This window comes from Marmota monax, unplaced genomic scaffold (genome assembly GCF_021218885.2).
Source record: "Marmota monax isolate L192 unplaced genomic scaffold, Marmota_monax_Labrador192_F-V1.1 WCK01_AAM20220418_F8-fsc00157, whole genome shotgun sequence".
NCBI classification, from domain to species: domain Eukaryota; kingdom Metazoa; phylum Chordata; class Mammalia; order Rodentia; family Sciuridae; genus Marmota; species Marmota monax.
Genome location: NW_026694573.1, coordinates 1,012,139 through 1,031,908, shown reverse-complemented (window position 1 = coordinate 1,031,908; position 19,770 = coordinate 1,012,139). Strand labels below are relative to the sequence as shown.

The window sequence follows — 19,770 nt, the reverse complement described above, 5'->3', positions numbered from 1 at the left end:
GTTCACGCCAAATTATGCCATTATACATGAACTCTTTTTTTTGCACTACAATTCTTAATACACTTTTATACCACAATTTATCATATCTCTGTATATAAGGTATGTTAACACGAGATGCATATCTTCATACATGTATTTTTTTTTTTAGAGAGAGAGAGAGAGAGAGAATTTTTAATATTTATTTTTTAGTTTTCGGCAGACACAACATCTTTGTATGTGGTGCTGAGGATCGAACCCGGGCCGCACGCATGCCAGGCAAGCTCGCTTCCGCTTGAGCCACATCCCCAGCCCCGATACATGTATTTTGTGTAATGATGACCATCACCTTCCACTGTCCTTGCTATTCCCCTTCCCACTCCCTTTCCCTCCCACCCCTCTTCCCTATCTAGAGGTAATCTTCCTCCCATGCTCTCCCTCCCTACCCCACTTTGAGTCAACCCCCTTATATCAGAGAAAACATTTGGCATTTGTTTTTTGGGGATTGGCTAACTTCACTTAGCATAATATTCTCTAATGCCATCCATTTACCTGCACATGCCATGATCTTATTCTTTTTTAGTGCTGACTAAAATTCCATTGTGTATAAATTCCACATTTTTTTTTTATCCATTCATCCACTGAAGAACATCTTGGTTGGCTCCACAGTTTAGCTATTGTGAATTGTACTGCTGTAAACATTTATGTAGCTTAGGACAGCACAACTCTTGATAAGAATTTAGTATCCAACTTCTGACAAGAGATTCATATTGTTTTCAACATTGGCAACGAGCTGATTTCTGATTTTGGAATCTATGTAAAACTTAGAGCTATCTGGGTATGGTGGTGCAGTCCTGTAATCCCAGTGATTTGGGAGGCTGAGGCAAGAAGATTGTGAGTTGGAGGCCAGCCTCAGCAACTTAGTGAGACCCTGTCTCAAAATAAAAAATTAAAATGGCTGGGTATGTAGCTCAGTGGTAGAGCACCCCTGGCTTCAATTCTCAGAACCAGGGGGGACCCTTAGTGGTAACATGAAATATTGAAATATTGCTCCTTACTAAGATCATGAACAAGGCAAGGGTTATTTCTCTGACCAATTATTTTGATATCATACTGGATACAATAGCCAGTGAGACAAGGCAAAAAAAAATTAAAAAAAAAGTAATAGTAAACCTCTCTTTTTTCAGAGATAGCATAATTATTTACAAAGAAAACACCAAGGAATTAAATATCCCCAAAACAATTCTTAGAATAGGTGAATATAGCAATGTTACAGAATACAAGGTCAATATATAAAAACATTGAATTTTGAAATTCTAGCAGCAAACTGAAAATAAATTTTAAAAAATCTATAATGCCACCAAAAACATAACCTTTAGAAATAAATTTAAAAGATATGCAAAACTTCTGCACTATAAAGCATAAAATGAGTCCAAGAAAAGCTTAAATAAAAAAAGGTGCATGGATCAGAACACTTACTAAGATGTTATTTCTCCCCGAATTTATCTATAGGTTCAGTGCGATCCCAACTAAAATCTCAGCATCCTTTAAAACAACAACAACAACAACAACAACAACAACAACAACTTTTTGTAGTTGTAGATGGACAGAATGCCTTTATTTATTTTTTATGTGGTGCTAAGGATTGAACTCAGTGCCTCACAAATGCTAGGCAAGTGCTCTGCCACTGAGCTACAACCCCAGCCCAAACATCCTTTTTATTTTATTTTTTTTAATAATTTTTATTTATTTTTATTGTTTAATTTTCGGTGGACACAACATCTTTGTGTGTATGTGGTGCTGAGGATCGAACCCGGGCCGCACGCATGCCAGGCAAGCGCGCTACCGCTTGAGCCACATCCCCAGCCCCTATCCTTTTTAAATTTAAGTATAAAATGCTGATTCTAAAATATATATGGAAATATAGAGGATAAAGAACAGTCATAAAGATTTTAGAAAAGAACAAAGTTGGAAGACTTACTACACCTGACTTAAATACTACAATGATACAGTAATAAAAATGTGTTATGGCCATAAGCATAAACTTACAGATCAATGAAAAAGAATTGAAATAGCTATATGCAATTGAACTGACAAAGGTGAGAAGAAAAAATATTCACATGGAATCTCAAGAGGACTTGAAATAGCCAAAATAATCTTGAAAAAGATCAAAGGTGGAGATCTCATACATCTGGACTTAAAACTTATTACAAAGTTAGATGTCATTAGGAATATAAAAAGAAAACTACATACAGAGAGAAAATATGTATAATCACAGAGCCAATCAATAATTTATATTCTGAATGTAGAAAGAAATGTTATAATTCAATAAGACAAATACATGCTTAAGAAATGGGTTAATGGCTCTGGGTTGAGGGAGGTGGGAGGGAATAAGTTGCAAAAGATGTTTTGTTAAGAGCGTACTAGAAAATTACAGCTTACCTATTCCCTGTATGTTATGTGCATTTCATTAACTTTGCTGTAATGGACAAAGGAGTCCTAATTTTATAATATACAGTCCCTACTAAGAGTTTGCCAATGTATGACAAAAGCAGAGTTAGTAAACACATTTTGTACAGAAACGCAGACTTCTGAGAAGGACTTTTTGAAGTGAAATTCTAATATCACATCTGAGTGATACATATGCCTATATCACATGTGATACAGGAAAGAAGGAAATGGAAGAAATGAAGGATTCTAGGCCAGAATAACCATGTGTGCAGTTTATTCAACACTACTTTGTACAACTGAAGTCCATATTTGAAAAATATAGTCTTTCTTGATGTTTAGAAGTGTACAAAGTATGTTAAAAGTAGAGGTAGCAAGTAAAACATTTTTTGAGGAAAAAACTGGTTAATGGGCTGGGCACATTATAATGCCTATAATTCCAGCAACTTGGGAGGCTAATGCAGGAGGATCACAAGTTTGAGGCCAGCATCAGCAACTTAGTGGGATCCTAAGCAACATAGCAAGACCCTGTTTCAAAATAAAAAGAGCTGTGAATATGGTTCACGGGCAAAGTGCCCCTGGTTTTAATCCCCCATACCCCCCCCCCCCAAAAAAAAGAGGGGGGTGAATATATATATAAGATCTTTATCACACATTGATCCGTTTGTTTTTATAATTCTTTGTAAAAAGCATTTTTAGATTCAGGGTCTAAATAAAAATCAGGCAGTCTGCTAATCTCTCAGTTATAATATTAGTGTTCTAGTAAATGATGAGCAACAAATGAAACATTCTACCAGCACTTTATGATCTTTTGGTTAAGGGCAAAAATATGTCTCCAGTTCTAAAGTATTCACCATGAATCTCTGAGCAGATAAGATGTGAAGAGGGACTGGCTTCTCCAGAAGACCTGGCAACCACATGGTCAAAGGATCTTGGTTACATGGCCAGGTACAGGGTACAAGGTCAGATTAGGTCATCAAGAGGAGGGTAGTGCTACCACAAGGGGATACCCTTGTCTTGAATCCTTTTGAAAATTTAGATCCACTTTTTGTGCTACCTAGGGAAAAAGGGTCATTACAGCACTGTTCTTGATTTCCATTGTAACTTAAAGGGAAATTGTCACTGTTATGGGATGATTTGAAAATTAGCCCTGACTTACCTTATTTTGCTCAGACACCTCATCCTATGTGAAATTGGCTTCCCTTCCACATGAGCCTATTGCATAAAAGCTAATACCTCCACCCCCACTTACTTGCATCCTGACCACAATATCCTTGCTTTATGGGACTAATGCAAAATTGTTTTTCTGAGTATGAACTTTCTGAGAGTATGATTATATGACTCTTTTTTGGTAACTTTCCATTTGCATGAGATGTACCTTACGATTATGATTGCTTCCCCTGCAAACTTTTTGTAGTTTTAGACCTTATAAGCATATTACTGCCCCCCAATCAGGGTCGAGGGTTGCACAACTGCTTGCTGCACTCTTGGCCCTGGATGGAAATAAAACTTTTGTCTTTACCTTAAAAGGCCTTAGAGAATTATTTATAAATTTGGGAATAACACCTTAACTTCACAATGTCTGGAGGCCTTGATGTCCTGCAAATGAGGAAGGAGGATGTCCCCAAATTCCTTGCAGCAGGAACCCACTTATGTGGCACCAACCTTGATTTCTAGATGGAACAATATATCTTAAAAGGAAAAGTGATGGCATCTATATCATAAATTTGAAGAGGACCTGGGAGAAGCTTCTGCTGGCAGCTCGTACCATTGTTGCCATTGAAAATCCTGCTGATGTCAGTGTCAAATCCTCTAGGAATACTGGCCAGTGAGCTGTGCTGAAGTTTGCTGCTGCCATGGAGCCACTCCTATTGCTAGCTGCTTCACTCCTGGAACTTCACTAACAAGGCAGCCTTCTAGGAGTCATGTCTTCTGGTATTTACTGGTCTCAGGACTGACCACCAGTCTCTTACAGAAGCATCTTATGTCAACCTGCCTACCATTGCTCTGTGTAACAGATTGTCCTCTGTGCTATGTGGATATTGCCATTCCATTCAATAAAGGGAACTCACTCTGTGGATGTGATGTGATGGACGCTGGCCCCAAAAGTTCTGTGCATGCATGGCACAATTTCCTGTGAACACCCAGGGCAGGTCATACCTGATATTTACTTCTACAGAGATCCTGAAGAGAATGAAAAAGAAGAGCAGGCTGTTGCTGAAAAAATTGTGACCAAGGAGAAATTTCGGAGCAAAGGGACTGCTCTAGCTCTTGAGTTCACTGCTACTCAACCTGAGGTTGTAGACTAGTCTGAAAGTGTGCAGGTACCCTTTATGCATATCTAAGCAGTTCTTTACTGAAGACTGGAGAGCCTGGCAGCCACTGAAGATTGGTATGCAGCTCCCACTGCTCAGTGCAGAGAGAACAACCACTTAGTGGTCTTGAGCTGTTCTTCTGTAAACACTTAAGCAAAAATAGAAATAAATTTATGGAAAATAAACACTTGTTTCTTTAAAAAAAAAAGAGGTCCAGTGCTTGAAAAGCCATTTTCCAATTACAAGACCTCACTGGGCCAAATGAGGTGGTTCACGAGATTCAAGATGAGACCCCTTCACTTCCTTGCTTTACCAGTACCTGCGGAAACCAGTTATGATCTGAAGTGAAATGACAGTGCTGGCAGAGTTTATTTGTAAGTCAATGATCTCTGTAATTCAATTGCCACACAAACACTTTTCTTTTTTAATTGTTTTTAGTGTTGGAGATTGAATAAAGGAATATTCTGTCACTGAGCTACATCTCCAGCACTTTTCAATTTTCATTTTGAGATGGGTCTTATTAAGTTGAAGAGGCTGGCCTCCAACTTGAAATCCCCCTGCCTCAGTCTCCCAAGTCACTGGGATTACAGAGGTGTGCCACCATGTCCAGCAAATATCTTCTTTTTAAAATACATTTTTTGTGGGCTGGGGCTGTAGCTCAGCGGCAGAGCACTTGCCTAGTGCATGTGAGGCACTGGGTCCAGTCCTCAGCACCACATAAAAATAAACAAATAAAATAAAGACATGCTGACCATCTATAACTATAAAAAATATTTTTTGCTTATTTTGATCTAGAGTTTTTAAAATACACTATACATCTTCCATGTGCCAAAAATTTGTACTATAAGAATCTGAAATCAACCAACAACCACAAAATTTAAGTAAAAATAGCAGAAAGCCTTAAATTGTATCTCTGTTTCCATAACTTCACATTTTCCTATACAAAAAGCACTTAACATTGCTACAGATGAAGAAATTCATAAGAAGTATGTGGGGGTGTGTCCACAGAAAGGCCATGCTGGTCTCCTGATGGACAGAAACCATCTCATAGAATGCCAACTTTAGACAAAGACTCTCTAAGACTAGGTTACAGGGAGATATCAGAGCAAGGCTGCTTTGAATTCTGTCTAAGAAGACAAAAACGAGGCTACTGTGCAATCTGCAAACTAACAACACTCCTCCTCCTATAGCTAGAACAAGTGACATGCTACTTCTTTACTAATTACAGCTTTTAAAATATTGTTATACATATATACATTTATATATATATATGAACAGTCCAATATATTTTGATATATTAATACAAGCATGGAATACATCTTATTCTAATTAGGATCCCAGTCTTATAGATGTACATGAGGTTGAGATTCACTCTGGAGTATTCATATATGTACATAGGAAAGTTATGGCAGATTCATTCCACTGTTTTTCCTACTCCTATCCCCCCTTCCTTCCCTTCATTCCCCTTTGTATAATCCACTGAAATTTTATTCTTCCCCTCCCTTCCTTGTTGTGGGTTAACATCTAGATATCAGAGAGAACATTCAATCTTTGGTTTTGGGTGACTGGCTTATTTAGCAGATAGTCTCCAGATCCATCCATGCAAATGTACTAATGTCATTCTTCTTCTTTATGGCTGAGTAATATTCTATTGTGTACCACAATTTCTTTATCCATTCAGTTGTTGATGGGCATCCACCAATTATAGCTTTATCCCCTCTGGTCTTCCTTTTCTCATAGATAAGATTCCTTGAGATGCCCTATCACAAAATCACCCCCACTTTCTGAAAATATCTAATCTATGGCAAATCTCTGCTTCCTTAGACTATCCTACAAATCATACAACTAAAGCCAAAATTCTAAATAAGGTTCTTAACTTATACCCTCTTACTGAGGTATACCCTAGTTTCATGCAGTGTGTGTTCTCTCACTGTATAACCAGAGTAATAAAACCAACTTGTTCAACTGCATGCATGTTGCTGGTGGTATTGGCTAGAGGGGGATGGCATCATCTAAGTACTATATTCTCTCTAGAAATTTTTACACACACACACACACACACACACACAAACACACCAAAAGATCCACAATGCACAATATTAAAGAGAATTGTGCTGGAGAACCAGGAAAAGGCAGGTCACTTCTGGTACTTGCTGTGAATACAAAATAACAACATGCTACATAAGATCTCTCTAAAATGATTTAAAATACAGAAAGAAAAACCAACAAGGGGAAAATGCCATAAAAAATAGCCAAGGCATAAGTGACAAAGTAAAAGAAATAGAATCATTAAGTTCATAAATTTAATACTTTTTTCAATTAAAATTAAAACAGTTTACACTCCTTATACTACATGTTCAAAAAGAAAAAACTTCGACAAAGCCAGACATAGTGGTGCACTGTCTCAAAATAGGTCCCTGTCTCAAAATAAAAAATAAAAAGGGCTGGGATGTGCCTCGGTGGTTGAGCAGTTGAACATCCCTGGGTTCAATCCCCAGAACCCCCCACCCCCCAAAAAACCCCAACTTTGACAAGACTTCAAGGAAAAAGGTAGACTTGGTAACAAAACAAAGATCTTTTGAATACAAAAACTTCAGTTATTTCTTTTTAAATAGAGGTCCTAACTTCCAGATGTCCTTATACCTACTGAAATGACAAAGTAGGCCCTATTTCTACAACAAAATAGAAGCTAAGGCAAAGCTAATATTTGGCATTCACAACATTTTTTAATGTCTTTATTTTATTTATTTATTTATTTATTTTGTAGTTGTAGATGGGCAGAATATCTTTATTTATTTATTTAATTTTTATGTGGTACTAAGGATCAAACCCAATGCCTCATGCATTAAGGCAAGTGCTCTGCCTCTCAGCTACAGCCCCAGCTCTAATGCCTTTATTTTACTTGTTTATTTTTATTTTTTTACATATTTTTTTAGTTGTCAATGGATCTTTATTTTATTTACATGCAGTTCTGAGAATCAAACCCAGTGTCTCATACATGATAGTCAAGTGCTCTACCACTGAGCTATAGCCTCAGTCCCATATTTGTTTATTTTTATATGGTGCTAAGGATTGAATCCAGGGCCTTACCTGTGCTAGGCAAGCACACTGCCACTGATTAGAGCCCCAGCCCATTCACAAATTTTTGGTCCAAAAATAGTTTTTATTTTTCAAGGTAAACAATTTTACATAAAACATTCACAAGTCCACTCTGTACAAAATTCCTTCATTTCCAAATCAAGGCAGTATGAAAAGATTCTATATTTTTCAAATTAACCTGAAAGTTTTTCATACCCAATGTTTCCTGTGTTCAGAGAAGTGAAATTCTATTAATGATCAGCTCTCCTTTCATGAGAGAGGGAGGTTTTTTGGCTTCTTCTCAGGATGCCTACAGCAGCCTTGTAGCAGGCCCTGACATGAAGGTACCCCAGAGCCCTCTATATGAGCACACATGGTACTGCTCTGGATTTCCAGACCTATGAAGACAAGGTTCTAGGCATTTGTTCCCTCTCCAGTGTGTCTGGCACAGTAGGTGACATTACAAAGCAGCTCTGGTTCTCATGGACTTCTTACAAGGGCACACTAAATATAGCTTCTGCTAAAATTTTTGGAATCAGGTTGAATACTACTTATGACACCTCACTGTAAGTTTACTGACACTTGTCTAATACATAAGGTAACAAAGTAGGTACAGTGAAATAAAATTCCTTTCCAAAAATATGTTGGGCTTACCTTTCAGAGCTATCACTTTAGAAGCTGGATTCATGATGGCACTCTCTGCTGAGATAGGACGCCTGATGGGTGCCATTGGGTCATTCATGTCAATAATCACCACTTGTGCCTGCTCCCCGACTTTCTCTCGGACACATATGAACTTGTCAGACTCCATAGTCAGTGTGCTAAATCCAATATTGGCTGGATTTATTCCTAGGTTTTGGAGCTAAATAGAGAAGAACCTTTGATTAAAGTAAGCTTTTCCTTTCTGAAAGAGATTATCTCTAGCCTAGTGTTAGCAAAGTCTAACAGAAGGAAGAGGAAAATGTATACTAGAGTTTAGAAAAAACTTAACATTAGGTTTTCCTTTCTATACTTGTAATAGTAACAGTCTAAAGGTCAAGAGAAGCCCTTGAGTTAACTTTCAAGGGGCTTAAAATCTGCAGGGGTGACAAGGCATGTGTAAGAATAAAGATAGCACCAGGGAGTATAAAGGTTGCCATAAGAGACACAGAAAGAGATGAGCTGGAGGGAGCCCACAAAAAACACCACCAGAGAAGGCACAGAGAAGTTCATCATTGAGGAGAGCTTTTGGGAGCTTCAGGGGAAGAAAATGGGGAAAGAGGAGACACAAATACTGGTTTTTCTAAAAAGCAAGTAAAAAGAAAAATTAGATAGGAATTTGTTTAAAACATCTCCCTAGACATCATTAAGTCTGCCTAAATCTGATTTTTACTTGTGAAAACCAAAACTAGGCAACTTTCTCCAAAGGCCAGCATATGAGAGTACCTGGATTAAATAAGACCTACTAATGGGATTTGCAACAATGAAATTCCCCAGAAAAACACATATTTAAGAAGCATACATAAAGAACCTATAAAGAACCATGTCTATTTCTATAAATTCCCCTGCCTCAACAAGCTACCTTTATTTTCACTTTATTTATTATTTGAAATGGGGTCTTGCTGTGTTGCCAAAGCTGGTCTGAAATTTCTAGGCTCAAGTGATTCTCCTGAGTCAGCCTCAGTGGCAGAGTAAGGGGAGGTGGCCACTGAATCAGCCAGTAACTGGGACTACAAGCACATGCCATTGAGAGGAGCTTTTCTTTGTGTTTTGTTTTGCAGTGCGGGGGGGATTGAACCCAGGGCATCCTGCATAACAGACCACTGAGTGTTCTATAACTCCAGAAGTTCTTTTTATAAAATTAATTAATTAATTTGTTTATTTAAACTAGGTATATATGACAGCAGAATGCATTCTGATTCACTGTACACAATTTTAGCACAACTTTTCATTTCTCTGGTTGTACATGATATGGCATCATACCATAAGTGCAGTTAACACATGTATCTAGGGTAATGATATCCATCTCATTTCAGACCTTCTTTTATTTTTAAATATTGTTCAGTTCAATCCCATCCCTACTGCTATTGTTTTGACCTTTTAACATCTGTTTCCTTGTGTAAACTTGTGTAAGTTTATTCCACCTACAAAGATAGTGAACCACTTGTTTAAAAATATCTACCACCTTTTGGAAGGAACAAGAATGAGACTGTTCATACTGTTGGTATAATTTTTATTCTATTATTTTTTTCTTTGTTATAGGTATGAATGCCTCAAAAGCAGGGACTGTATCCACCGTTTGTTGTCTTTGTAGCATAGTCTAACACACACTGGATATTCTAGCTACTGAGTTCAGCAGGCTGCAGAACAAAAGATTACCTCATCTGATCTTCCTACTAACCAAGGTTTTTTATTTTTATTTTTTTTTTAACTAAGAAATCATTCCAGGAGTTGGAGATGTGGCTCAGTGGTAAAGGGTTTACCTGATTCCTGAGTCTCCTCCATAAAAGTCCCAGAACTCAAGCCTGTTTTGCCTCTCTCTCCTATAGAGAGATGGCGTTTATTTGTCAGCTCTGACAAAAAACTCTCCTGTGCATTTCTGCCTGGTCTCTGTCTTTATTTCTTGCTTACCCGTCTCTCGTTCCTTGCTTTCCCTTTAATCCTCATCAAAATAACCAGTGACAAGGGGCTGGGGTTGTGGTTCAGTGGTAGAGTGCTTGCCTCACATGTGTGAGGCACTGGGTTCAATTCTCAGCACCACATATAAATAAATGAATAAAATAAAGGTCCATCAAACTAAAAAATATTTTTTAAAAAATAACCAGTAACATTCTTCAGATAACTAGAAAAAGCAATTCTCAAATTCATATAGGAGCTAGCTCACACTTTTGATGCCAGTGACTTGGGAGGCCAAGGCAGGAAGATTGCAAGTTCACGGCCAATCTCAACAACTATTTTAGTTAGGACTTTTGCCATTATGAACAAAAGACCCGAGAAGGTCTTTTAGAGGAGGAAAAGTTTATTTGGCTCACAGTTTCAGAAGTCTCTATCAATAGGTGGCCGACTCCACTGCTCTGGGCCTGAAGTGAAGCAGAACACCACCACAAAAGGAGGAAAGCAGTTCAGGACATGGCAACAAGAAAGCAAAAAAAGCACTCCGCTCACCAGGGACAAAATATAAACCCCAAAGGCATGCCCATAGTGACCTACCTCCTCTAGCCACCCTACCTACCTACAGTTACCTCCTAGTTAATCCACATAAATGGATTTATCATCCATTGATTATGTTAAGACTCGAATCAGTTCAACTCTGAAAATTCTGCAGTCTAACACATGTGCTTTTGGGGGATACCTCATTGGTAAACCCAAATAGCAACTTAGTGAGATTTTGTCTTGAAATAAAAAATAAAAAGGGTTGGAAATGTAGCTCATTCACAAAGTACCTCTGGGTCCAACCCATGGTGGTGGTACTGCTACTACTGCTGCTGCTACTACTACTAGTAATACTACTAATAATAATGAAGCACAAAGACTCCAAAGAGCCAAGGCAATTCTTAGGAAAAAAGGACAGTGCTGGAAGCATCACAATACTTTATTTCAGAATATACTATAGAGCCCCTGTAACAAAAACAGAAAGGTATTGTCATAAAAACAGACATAAAGACCAATATAATAGAATAGAGGACCCAGAAATAAACCCATGCATTCAAACCATCTGATTCTCAACAAGAGTCAAAAACATATACTGGAGGGGCTGGGGTTATAGCTCAGTGGTGGAGTACTTGCCTAGTTTGCAAACTAGTAAAGCCACTATGGAAATCAATATAAAGATTCCTCAAACAAAACAAAAATAGAACTACCATATGATCCAGCTACACCATTCCAGATATATATCTGAAGGAATCAAAGTCAGTATACAATAGAGATATCTGCATACTCATGTTTATCGTGACACTATTTACAATAGTTAAATTACAAATTGAGCCTAGATGCCCATAAATAGATAAATGGATAAAGAAAATGTAGTATATATACATAATGGAGTATTATTTAAACATAAAGAACAACAAAATCATGCCATTCTTATGAAAATGAATGGAACCAGAGATCATCATGTTAAGTGAAATAAGCCAGACTCAGAAAGGCAAGTATCACATGTTTTTTCTCATATGTGGAACTAGAAGGGGGGAAAAAAAAGACAACACAAAAGGGGGACTATTCGGAAAACAAAGGAAAGGCTACTGTAAGGAGAGGTTAGGCAGGGTAAGAGAAAGTAATAGGAAGGTACAATCTTCTCCCCTGAAATCCATTAGATTTGTGAACTCTTTGAAAAGAAAATCATGAATACTTGCAGTCGAAATGGGCTCACTTAAAAAGTCACACCGAATCAATCTCACTTTGTTTCTTCTTCTTATTTTTTTTTTCAGTACAAGGGATTGAACCCAGGAGAACTTAATCACTGAGTCACATTCCTATCCCTTTTTTTCATATTTTATTTAGAGACAGGGTCTCGCTGAGTTGCTTAGCGTCTTGCTAAATTGCTGAGGCTGGCTTTCAACTCGTGATCCTTCTGTCTCAGCCTCCTGAGCCACTGGGATTATAGTCATGTGCCAACCACCCAACTCAACCTCATTTTCTTGAAAGCAAAAGTAATAGAATAAAATTTCATTTCAATAAGCGATCTAGTTTAGGTCTGCTGAGGTAGCTTAAAGTAATTTTATAGACATTAAATTCTCATTGTAAGACTTTTATCTATGGCACCTTTATAGTATACAGAGCTTTGTTTGTATTAGTTTCTTCTCAAATTGAAAGTAAGGTCTCATCATTTGGATCCATTAAAACATTCAGCATTGGCTGGGGGATATAGCTTGGTGATATGGGACTTCCCTAGCATGCACAAGGCCCTAGATCCAATCCTCAATACCACACACAGACAAAAACAAAGGAAAAACTTTAGCACAGAAAAGCCCAAACAACACATGAAACAAAAGGCTCCTGGAATGAGATAGAGAGGCATGGAGCAAGCTTATATACTATCAGAAGTTCAGTTGAACCACACCCCATTGGCATAGACCATATGTGTCACTGTCTATCTGATGCTGAGTCCCAGTACTCTGACTTTAACCATCTGCTAGTCAATATTTTGAACAATTACTATGGTCAATCATTCCTCATATCAGGAATGATTTTATTATCTGCTAAAGGGATACTGTCAACATAAGAGGCCAACCTGAATAGGTCTGAAAGGACTATAAAATAAAAAAGATAAAATTACACAAATTCAAACAAATAGTACATTTGTGTTAAATATCAAAAAATAGGATCAAGATAGCCAGCCACAGTGGCACTAAAATAAAATGTCAATCAAATGCAGTATGAGCCTTCTTTGGATGCTAATTCAAATAAACCAAATAGATAAAATAATTGATACAAAAGAGAAATTTACACTGACAAGATACTGAATAACACTAAGGGATGACTTTTTTTTTAGGTGCAATAATGTTGTTAGAGTACATGTTAAAAATAAAAGTTTTAATGTACATTGATGGGTTAAAAGATGTAGTGGATACATATAACTGGATTATTACTTAGCCTTAAAAAGGATGGAAATTCTGACACATATAATTTCACAGATGAACTCTGCTATAGTTTTGTTACGAGATGTCTCACAAATTCTCATGTGTGAGACAACACAAGAATTTTCAGAAACGAAATGATCAGATTACGAGATATGACCTAATCAGTCACATGCAGGATTAACTGGGTGTAACTGTAGGCAGGTAGGGTGTGGCTGGAGGAAGTAGGTCACTGGGGATGTGACTGTGGGATTTATATTTTGTCCCTAGCAAGCACAGCTCTTTTTGCTTCTTGGTTGCCATGTCCTGAGCTGCTTCTCTGTTCCACACCTTTCTGTCATGATGTTCTGCCTTTCCTCAGGCCCAGAGCAATAGATTTGGCTGACCATACTCTGAATCTCTGAAACTATGAGCCAAAATAAACTTTTCCTCCTCTACGTTGCTCTTGTCAGGTCTTCTAGTCATACTAACAATAAAGCTGAGTAAAATAAACTCTGAGGTCATTACACTGAATGGACAGTCAGTCACAAAAAAGACCAATGTTGCATGCATGAGTCCATTAATATGGGGTACCTAGATTAGTCAAATTCACAAAGACAGAAGAAAGAAGAATGGTGGTTACCAGGGACTTGGGAAGAGCAGGAATGGGGAGTCAGTATTTCAGTGTTGTAAGATGAAAAAAGTAAGGGAAATGGACAGTGGTTATGGTTATATGACAATTTGAATGGGTTAAGTGTACTGAATTGTACACTTAAAAATGGTTAAGACAGGTGTAGCTGGGATTTCACTGATATAGCACTTGCCTAGCATGTGCAAGGCCCCAAGTTTAATCTACTGCACTGTAAAAAAAAATGGTTAAGATAGTAAGTTTTATATGTACTTTATCACAATAAAAGAAAGTGGAAAAAATAATCAAGAGTTCTCTTTTGGAGATATAGCCTCAAATAAGTAAGAATGAAATATGAGATCTGGAAATACCCTTGAAATAATCTGGTAGTGAGAAGGCACATAACTGAAACAGGTATTAGTAAGCAACTATTATGTTTTCAACCAATTCAAGTTTTTCCAGGATACAGAAGAACAGGAATGAAAGCTCTTTGGACAGAGCTGCACACTCAAGTGGGTCTAGGTTTTCTGTTATCATTTCATTCTCAGTTTAGGGATGTACATTGGTTTAATATTATGACATCCTGATCACTGCAAATATAACTGAGAATTTGTAATCCTGAAGAATTTGTATTCAATATGTTAGGTATAGTAGGTTCTAAAACATTAGTAGTTATTTTCCTTATCCAAGAGAATATATGCATGTTTATACCAAATATCACTGATACTTCCCAGAGAAGTAATTGCCCAAAGTTGAGGGTTTCTGTTTGTTCAGTTTTGGTTTTTTCCAGTACTGGGGATCAAACTCGAGGCCTCACACATACTAGGCAAGTACTCTGCCATAGAGCTGTATCTCCAGAACTTTTTATTTTCTATTTTAAGACAGGGTCTTGATAAACTGCCCAGGTTGGTCTCAAATTTATAATCTTCCTGCTTCAGTCTCCCAAGTAGTTGAGATTACAGGTGTGAGGCACAGCACCCAGCTTCATTTTTTGAAAAAAATTTTTTTTTCACTTTAACCAAGGATTTCGATCCCTAATATATAATCATTTGGGTAGGTAAACTAGCTACACATTTTAAATGGTCCATATACATTGAATTAACCAAAGGTGGAAAAGTCAAAAAATTTTTTTGAGTACTGGTGATTGAACCTAGGGGTGCTTTACCCCTGAGCTACATCCCTAGCCCTTTTCATTTTTGATTTGGAGACAGGGTTTCACTAAGTTACTGAGGCTGGCCTCAAACTTTTTTTTTTCAAAAAAATATATTTATTTTTTAGTTACAGGTGGACACAATATTTTTATTTTATTCGTATATGGTGCTGGAGATCAAACCCAGTGCCTCACGCATGGTAGGCGAGCGCTCTACCTCTGAGCCACAGCCCCAACCCAGGCCTCAGACTTTTAATCCTTCTGCCTCAGCTTCCTGAGTAGCTGGGACTACAGGCATGCACCACCAATCATGGCTTGACAAGTCACTAACAGTTCTCAAAACCTACAATTAAATCAGATATGGTGTCCCAGGTTGGTGTCTCTCTCTCTCTCTCTCTCTCTCTCGCTCTCTCTCTCCTTCCTGGGTACCATGAGTTGAGCAGTTTTACTTTGGCATGCCCTTCTGCCATGATATACTGCCCCACCACAAGCCCAGAAACAACAGAGCCAGTCAACCATGGACTGAAACATTAGAAACCATAAGCCAAAATAAATCTTTACCTGAGTTGTTTTTCTTGGGTATTTTATCAAAGAGACAAAAAGCTGTCTAATATACTTTCCCAGCTTCATTCACTGCTTTGTCCTGCCTAGCACACAGATGTTAAGTAATCAGTACAGAAGATTCTTTTCTAGGAGTCAGATTCAGTTCATATACAGTTTCTTATGTTTTTATTCCAAATTTACCAACCAACTTTTCCTAGCTTAAAAAGGAAGCTCACTCAGTCAATGAGGGCCTATGAAGAATAATGATACTCAGGTATTTGTCAGAACTTACATTCTATATGTAGGTTAGTTTAGGGATAGTTAAATAATGACATTTATATAGTATTTTAAGAGAGCCTCTCTCAAGTTACATCCCTACAAGTTTTTTCTGTATTTTAAAACTAATGCATAAGACTCTATATTTATACCTGTTAAATGTCAACCAGCTGGATTCTAGCCTGTCAAGATCTGTTTGGATTCTAATTTTGTCACTGAACTTTGCTGTCCCAGCTTTGTGACATCCTTCTTCAGCTAGCCAAAAGCGATGGTAATCTCTCTGGCACAGAGGCACCAGGAGGCCTTGAGCAGGAGAAACAGAATAGAATGTGAGAGAAAAGACTGAAAGCTGTAGACTCAGTGAAGTATAGAGAAGAAACAATCAAGAAGAGCAGGGGCAGGCAAAGAAATACTTAAGAAGATGGGGTGACAGGGTTCCAAAAGTTATTGCCTGAGGAGTATATCAGTAAACAATTCTGTTGAACATATACTATGATGGGATGTAATCTTAAGGGAAGATCTTCACACTGCATTAAGTTATAAAATCAAAGGGCAGAAGAATAATATTTTTAATCATTTTTGGAAAGACACAGTGACTTCCTTAATAGGGACTTTCTCTGGTGAGAGGAAGCCAGAGGTTAAACAAAAAACTTTATTTTCAATTTACAATTTCTACTTGGGGCTCTTAGTCCCCAAGTGCATTACTTTAAAGCTTATTCTAAACTATGGCCCACTGCATAATCATAATGCTGAAATACCTGAGAAGTGAGAAGAACTTTTTTTTTTTTTTTTTTTTTTTTTTTTTTTTTTAGTACTGGGGATTGAACTCAGGGGGCACTCAGCCACTGACCCACATCCCATTCCTACTTCGTATTTTTTATTTAGAGACAGGGTCTCACTGAGTTGCTTAGCATCTTGTGTGAGAAGAATTTTGACTAAAATTTTCCTAAGACTTAATAATTCTTTCAACTTAAAAACTCAAAATGTACTGGGAATCTCATGCAGTTTAGGGATCAAAACATTTGAACATATTCTATGGCGATAATTTATTTTCCCCCAAAGGCCCCATTATTCAAGTTCATTAACTATTTGGTCACTCACAATGACATGGTAATGGGCACCTTCACAAGGCTCACCCTCCAGATACCCCAGCTGATGCAGGTGCCTATTCTTTGTTTGTAAATAACAAAGTCAGAGGGTAACTAACTGGCCAGTATGTATTTTCAATACCAGGAGCATCAGTCCATTTGTAGGCAAAACTTACCAACTTATACAATACCTTAAAAAAAGTTTTACATGGGTGTGCAAAAATTTTAGGACCCAATGAACCAACTACTGTCTTAGTATATAAACACCATTTCAAGAAATGAAGCTGGGGGGTGCAGTGTTGCCCACCTATAACCACTCCTAGCTACTTAGGAACCCAAGGCAGGAGGATCACAAATTCAAGGCTAGCTGGACAGGTTAGCAAGATCCTGTCTTAAAACAGAAAATTTTAAAAAACAAACAAAAAGTATGTGTGTGGGGGAAACTAGAGATGTAGCTGAGTGGCAGAGTGCCCCTGGGTACGATCCCCAGTATGGGGGAGGCAGAAATAACTACCTAATGGCAATGTAAACCAAACCAACTGGGTTTTGGGTACAGCTCCAGCCCATCTCTAAGAGATTCTGATTGAATAAGCACAGGTATTTTTTTGTGTGTGTGGGGGAGGGTACCAGGGATTGAACCCAGGAGGGTACCAGGCACTCAGCCACTGAGCCACATCCTCAGCCCCTCTTCTTTTACTAAATTATTTATTTATTCTAATTTGTTATACATAATGGCAGAATGCAATTCATTTCATATTACACATATAGAGCGCAATTTTTCAAGACACTGATTGTACACAAAGTATTTTCACATCATTTGTGTCTTCATACATGTACTTAGGGTAATGATGTCTAACTCATTCCACCATCATTCTTACCCTTTTGCTTCCTCCTTTACCCTATCTAAAGTTCCTCCATTCCTCCCTTACTCCCCCCTCCCTCCCACCCCGCCCATTGCCATTATGAGTCAGCATCCTCATATCAAAGAAAACATTAGTCTTTATTTTTTTTTGAGATTGGCTTGCTTCACTTAGCATTATATTCTCCAACTTCATCCATTTACCTTCAAATGCCATGGTTTTATTCTCTTTTAATGCTGAGTAATATTCCATTGTGTGTGTGTGTGTGTGTATACACACACACACACACACACAAGTTTCCCTATCCATTCATCTACTGAAGGCTCAGCCCGTTTTCTGTATTTTATTTAGAGACAGGGTCTCACTGAGTTGCTTAGCGCCTCCCCATTGCTGAGGCTGGCTTTGAACTGGCAATCCTCCTGTCTCAGCCTCCTAGCCACTGGGATTACAGACGTGAGCTACTGCACCCAGCATCACAGGTATTTTTAAAGCTCCTGAGCATTCTCACATTCTTTCCGGGAGAGCAGCATAGATTAAGACCTGTGGTCATCATTCTCCCACAACTTACATAGTTCACCACATTATACCTTTTTAGAACATCACTGTAGTACATAGGGATAAACTACATAATTAAAGTTTTTTTTTTCCAGTGCTAGGGATCAAACCCAGGGCCTTGCATATGCTAGGCAAGTGCTGTACCACTGAGCTATGCCCCTAGCTCAAAACTTTGATGGAACACATTTTTGCTTTCTGTACATTGAGCTGTCCATTAACACAGGTTACAACCTTGAAGCTGCTTTTCCCTTTGCCTCAGTACTAGGGATTAAACTCAGGGCCTCAAAATGCTAAGCAAATGCTCTACCACTGAGCTACATTTCCAGCTCTTTTAAGTTTTTTATTTTAAAACAGGGTCTCACTAAATTTCCCAAGCTGGTATTGAACTTTTTCCTGCCTCAGCCTCCAGAGATTATAGGTATATGCCACTATGTCCAGCTGCAGGTGCTTTTTGATATAGCTGGGAAAAAACTATTTAGGGCTCATCATAGAACTTCTATACCACCAAATCATTCAGTTATTCTTCTTCTGAATCAAGGTGTACAAGTTTTAAGCCCTTCAGCTCTTTTACATGCTCAAACATCACAAACAGAAACTAGCTTCCACATCAGATATTTGAATATAACAACATTCCAAATCAGATATTTGAATATAAAACAAAAGTTTAAGTAGCACCTCCCTGGCCTCACAATTTAGTAGGGGAAATAAACAACTACAATACCATGGGATTAGAGCTATTATAAAAGAAGCCCTAAAGGTGCTGGGCACAGAAGAAGGACTCCCAACCCTGACAAGTCAGAGACAGATCTGAAGAGTGACTTAAGCAGACACTTCCGGAAGGTTTAGTAGAAATAAGCTGGGTAATGAGAGGGTGAGGGGAAGAATGTGTTCTGGAAGGGACACAAAGGGAACAGCAATAGAGGTAAGCAGGTGATGGATCTGGACTCGGCAGAGCTTGAAAGGCTCAAATTAAAATGAGTCTGGCATTTTCATCCCAGAGGCAATGAACAACCCTCCCTGAAGAACTTTAGGTAGATTCTCTGAGATTACTATGGCTATGTTCTAGGGAAAGGACCAAGGAAGGCAAGACCAGTGGGTGGACAAAGCTAGTACCCACCTCTAAGGTAGTAAAGAATGGTACAGTCTAGAGTGGTTGCAGTCATGATGACAGTGGTAGAAATGATGCCCACCCCACCCCACCCCACCCCCCCAAAAAAACAGGAGGAAGAGCCAATGGAATGGCATCTTAGCTTCCTGGCTGGAAACTGGAGAAGCTACTTGGCAAGAAAGGGGAGACCCATTTCTGAACATGATTTGAA

At 38.2% G+C, this 19,770-nt stretch overlaps 1 protein-coding gene and 1 pseudogene across 8 annotated transcripts in view; one reads left to right on the top strand and one right to left on the bottom strand.

Moving 5' to 3' along the window:
* Positions 1–19,770, bottom strand: part of LOC124077015 (protein HIRA) — a 206,389-nt gene that overhangs the window by 78,860 nt on the left and 107,759 nt on the right. For all 8 annotated transcript variants that reach the window (XM_058571732.1, XM_058571731.1, XM_058571730.1 and 5 more), the window contains one exon: positions 8,472–8,679. In XM_058571732.1, the coding sequence (XP_058427715.1) occupies positions 8,472–8,679 (208 nt within the window). The remainder of the gene's footprint in view (positions 1–8,471; positions 8,680–19,770) is intronic.
* Positions 4,003–4,769, top strand: LOC131423279 (small ribosomal subunit protein uS2-like; annotated as a pseudogene).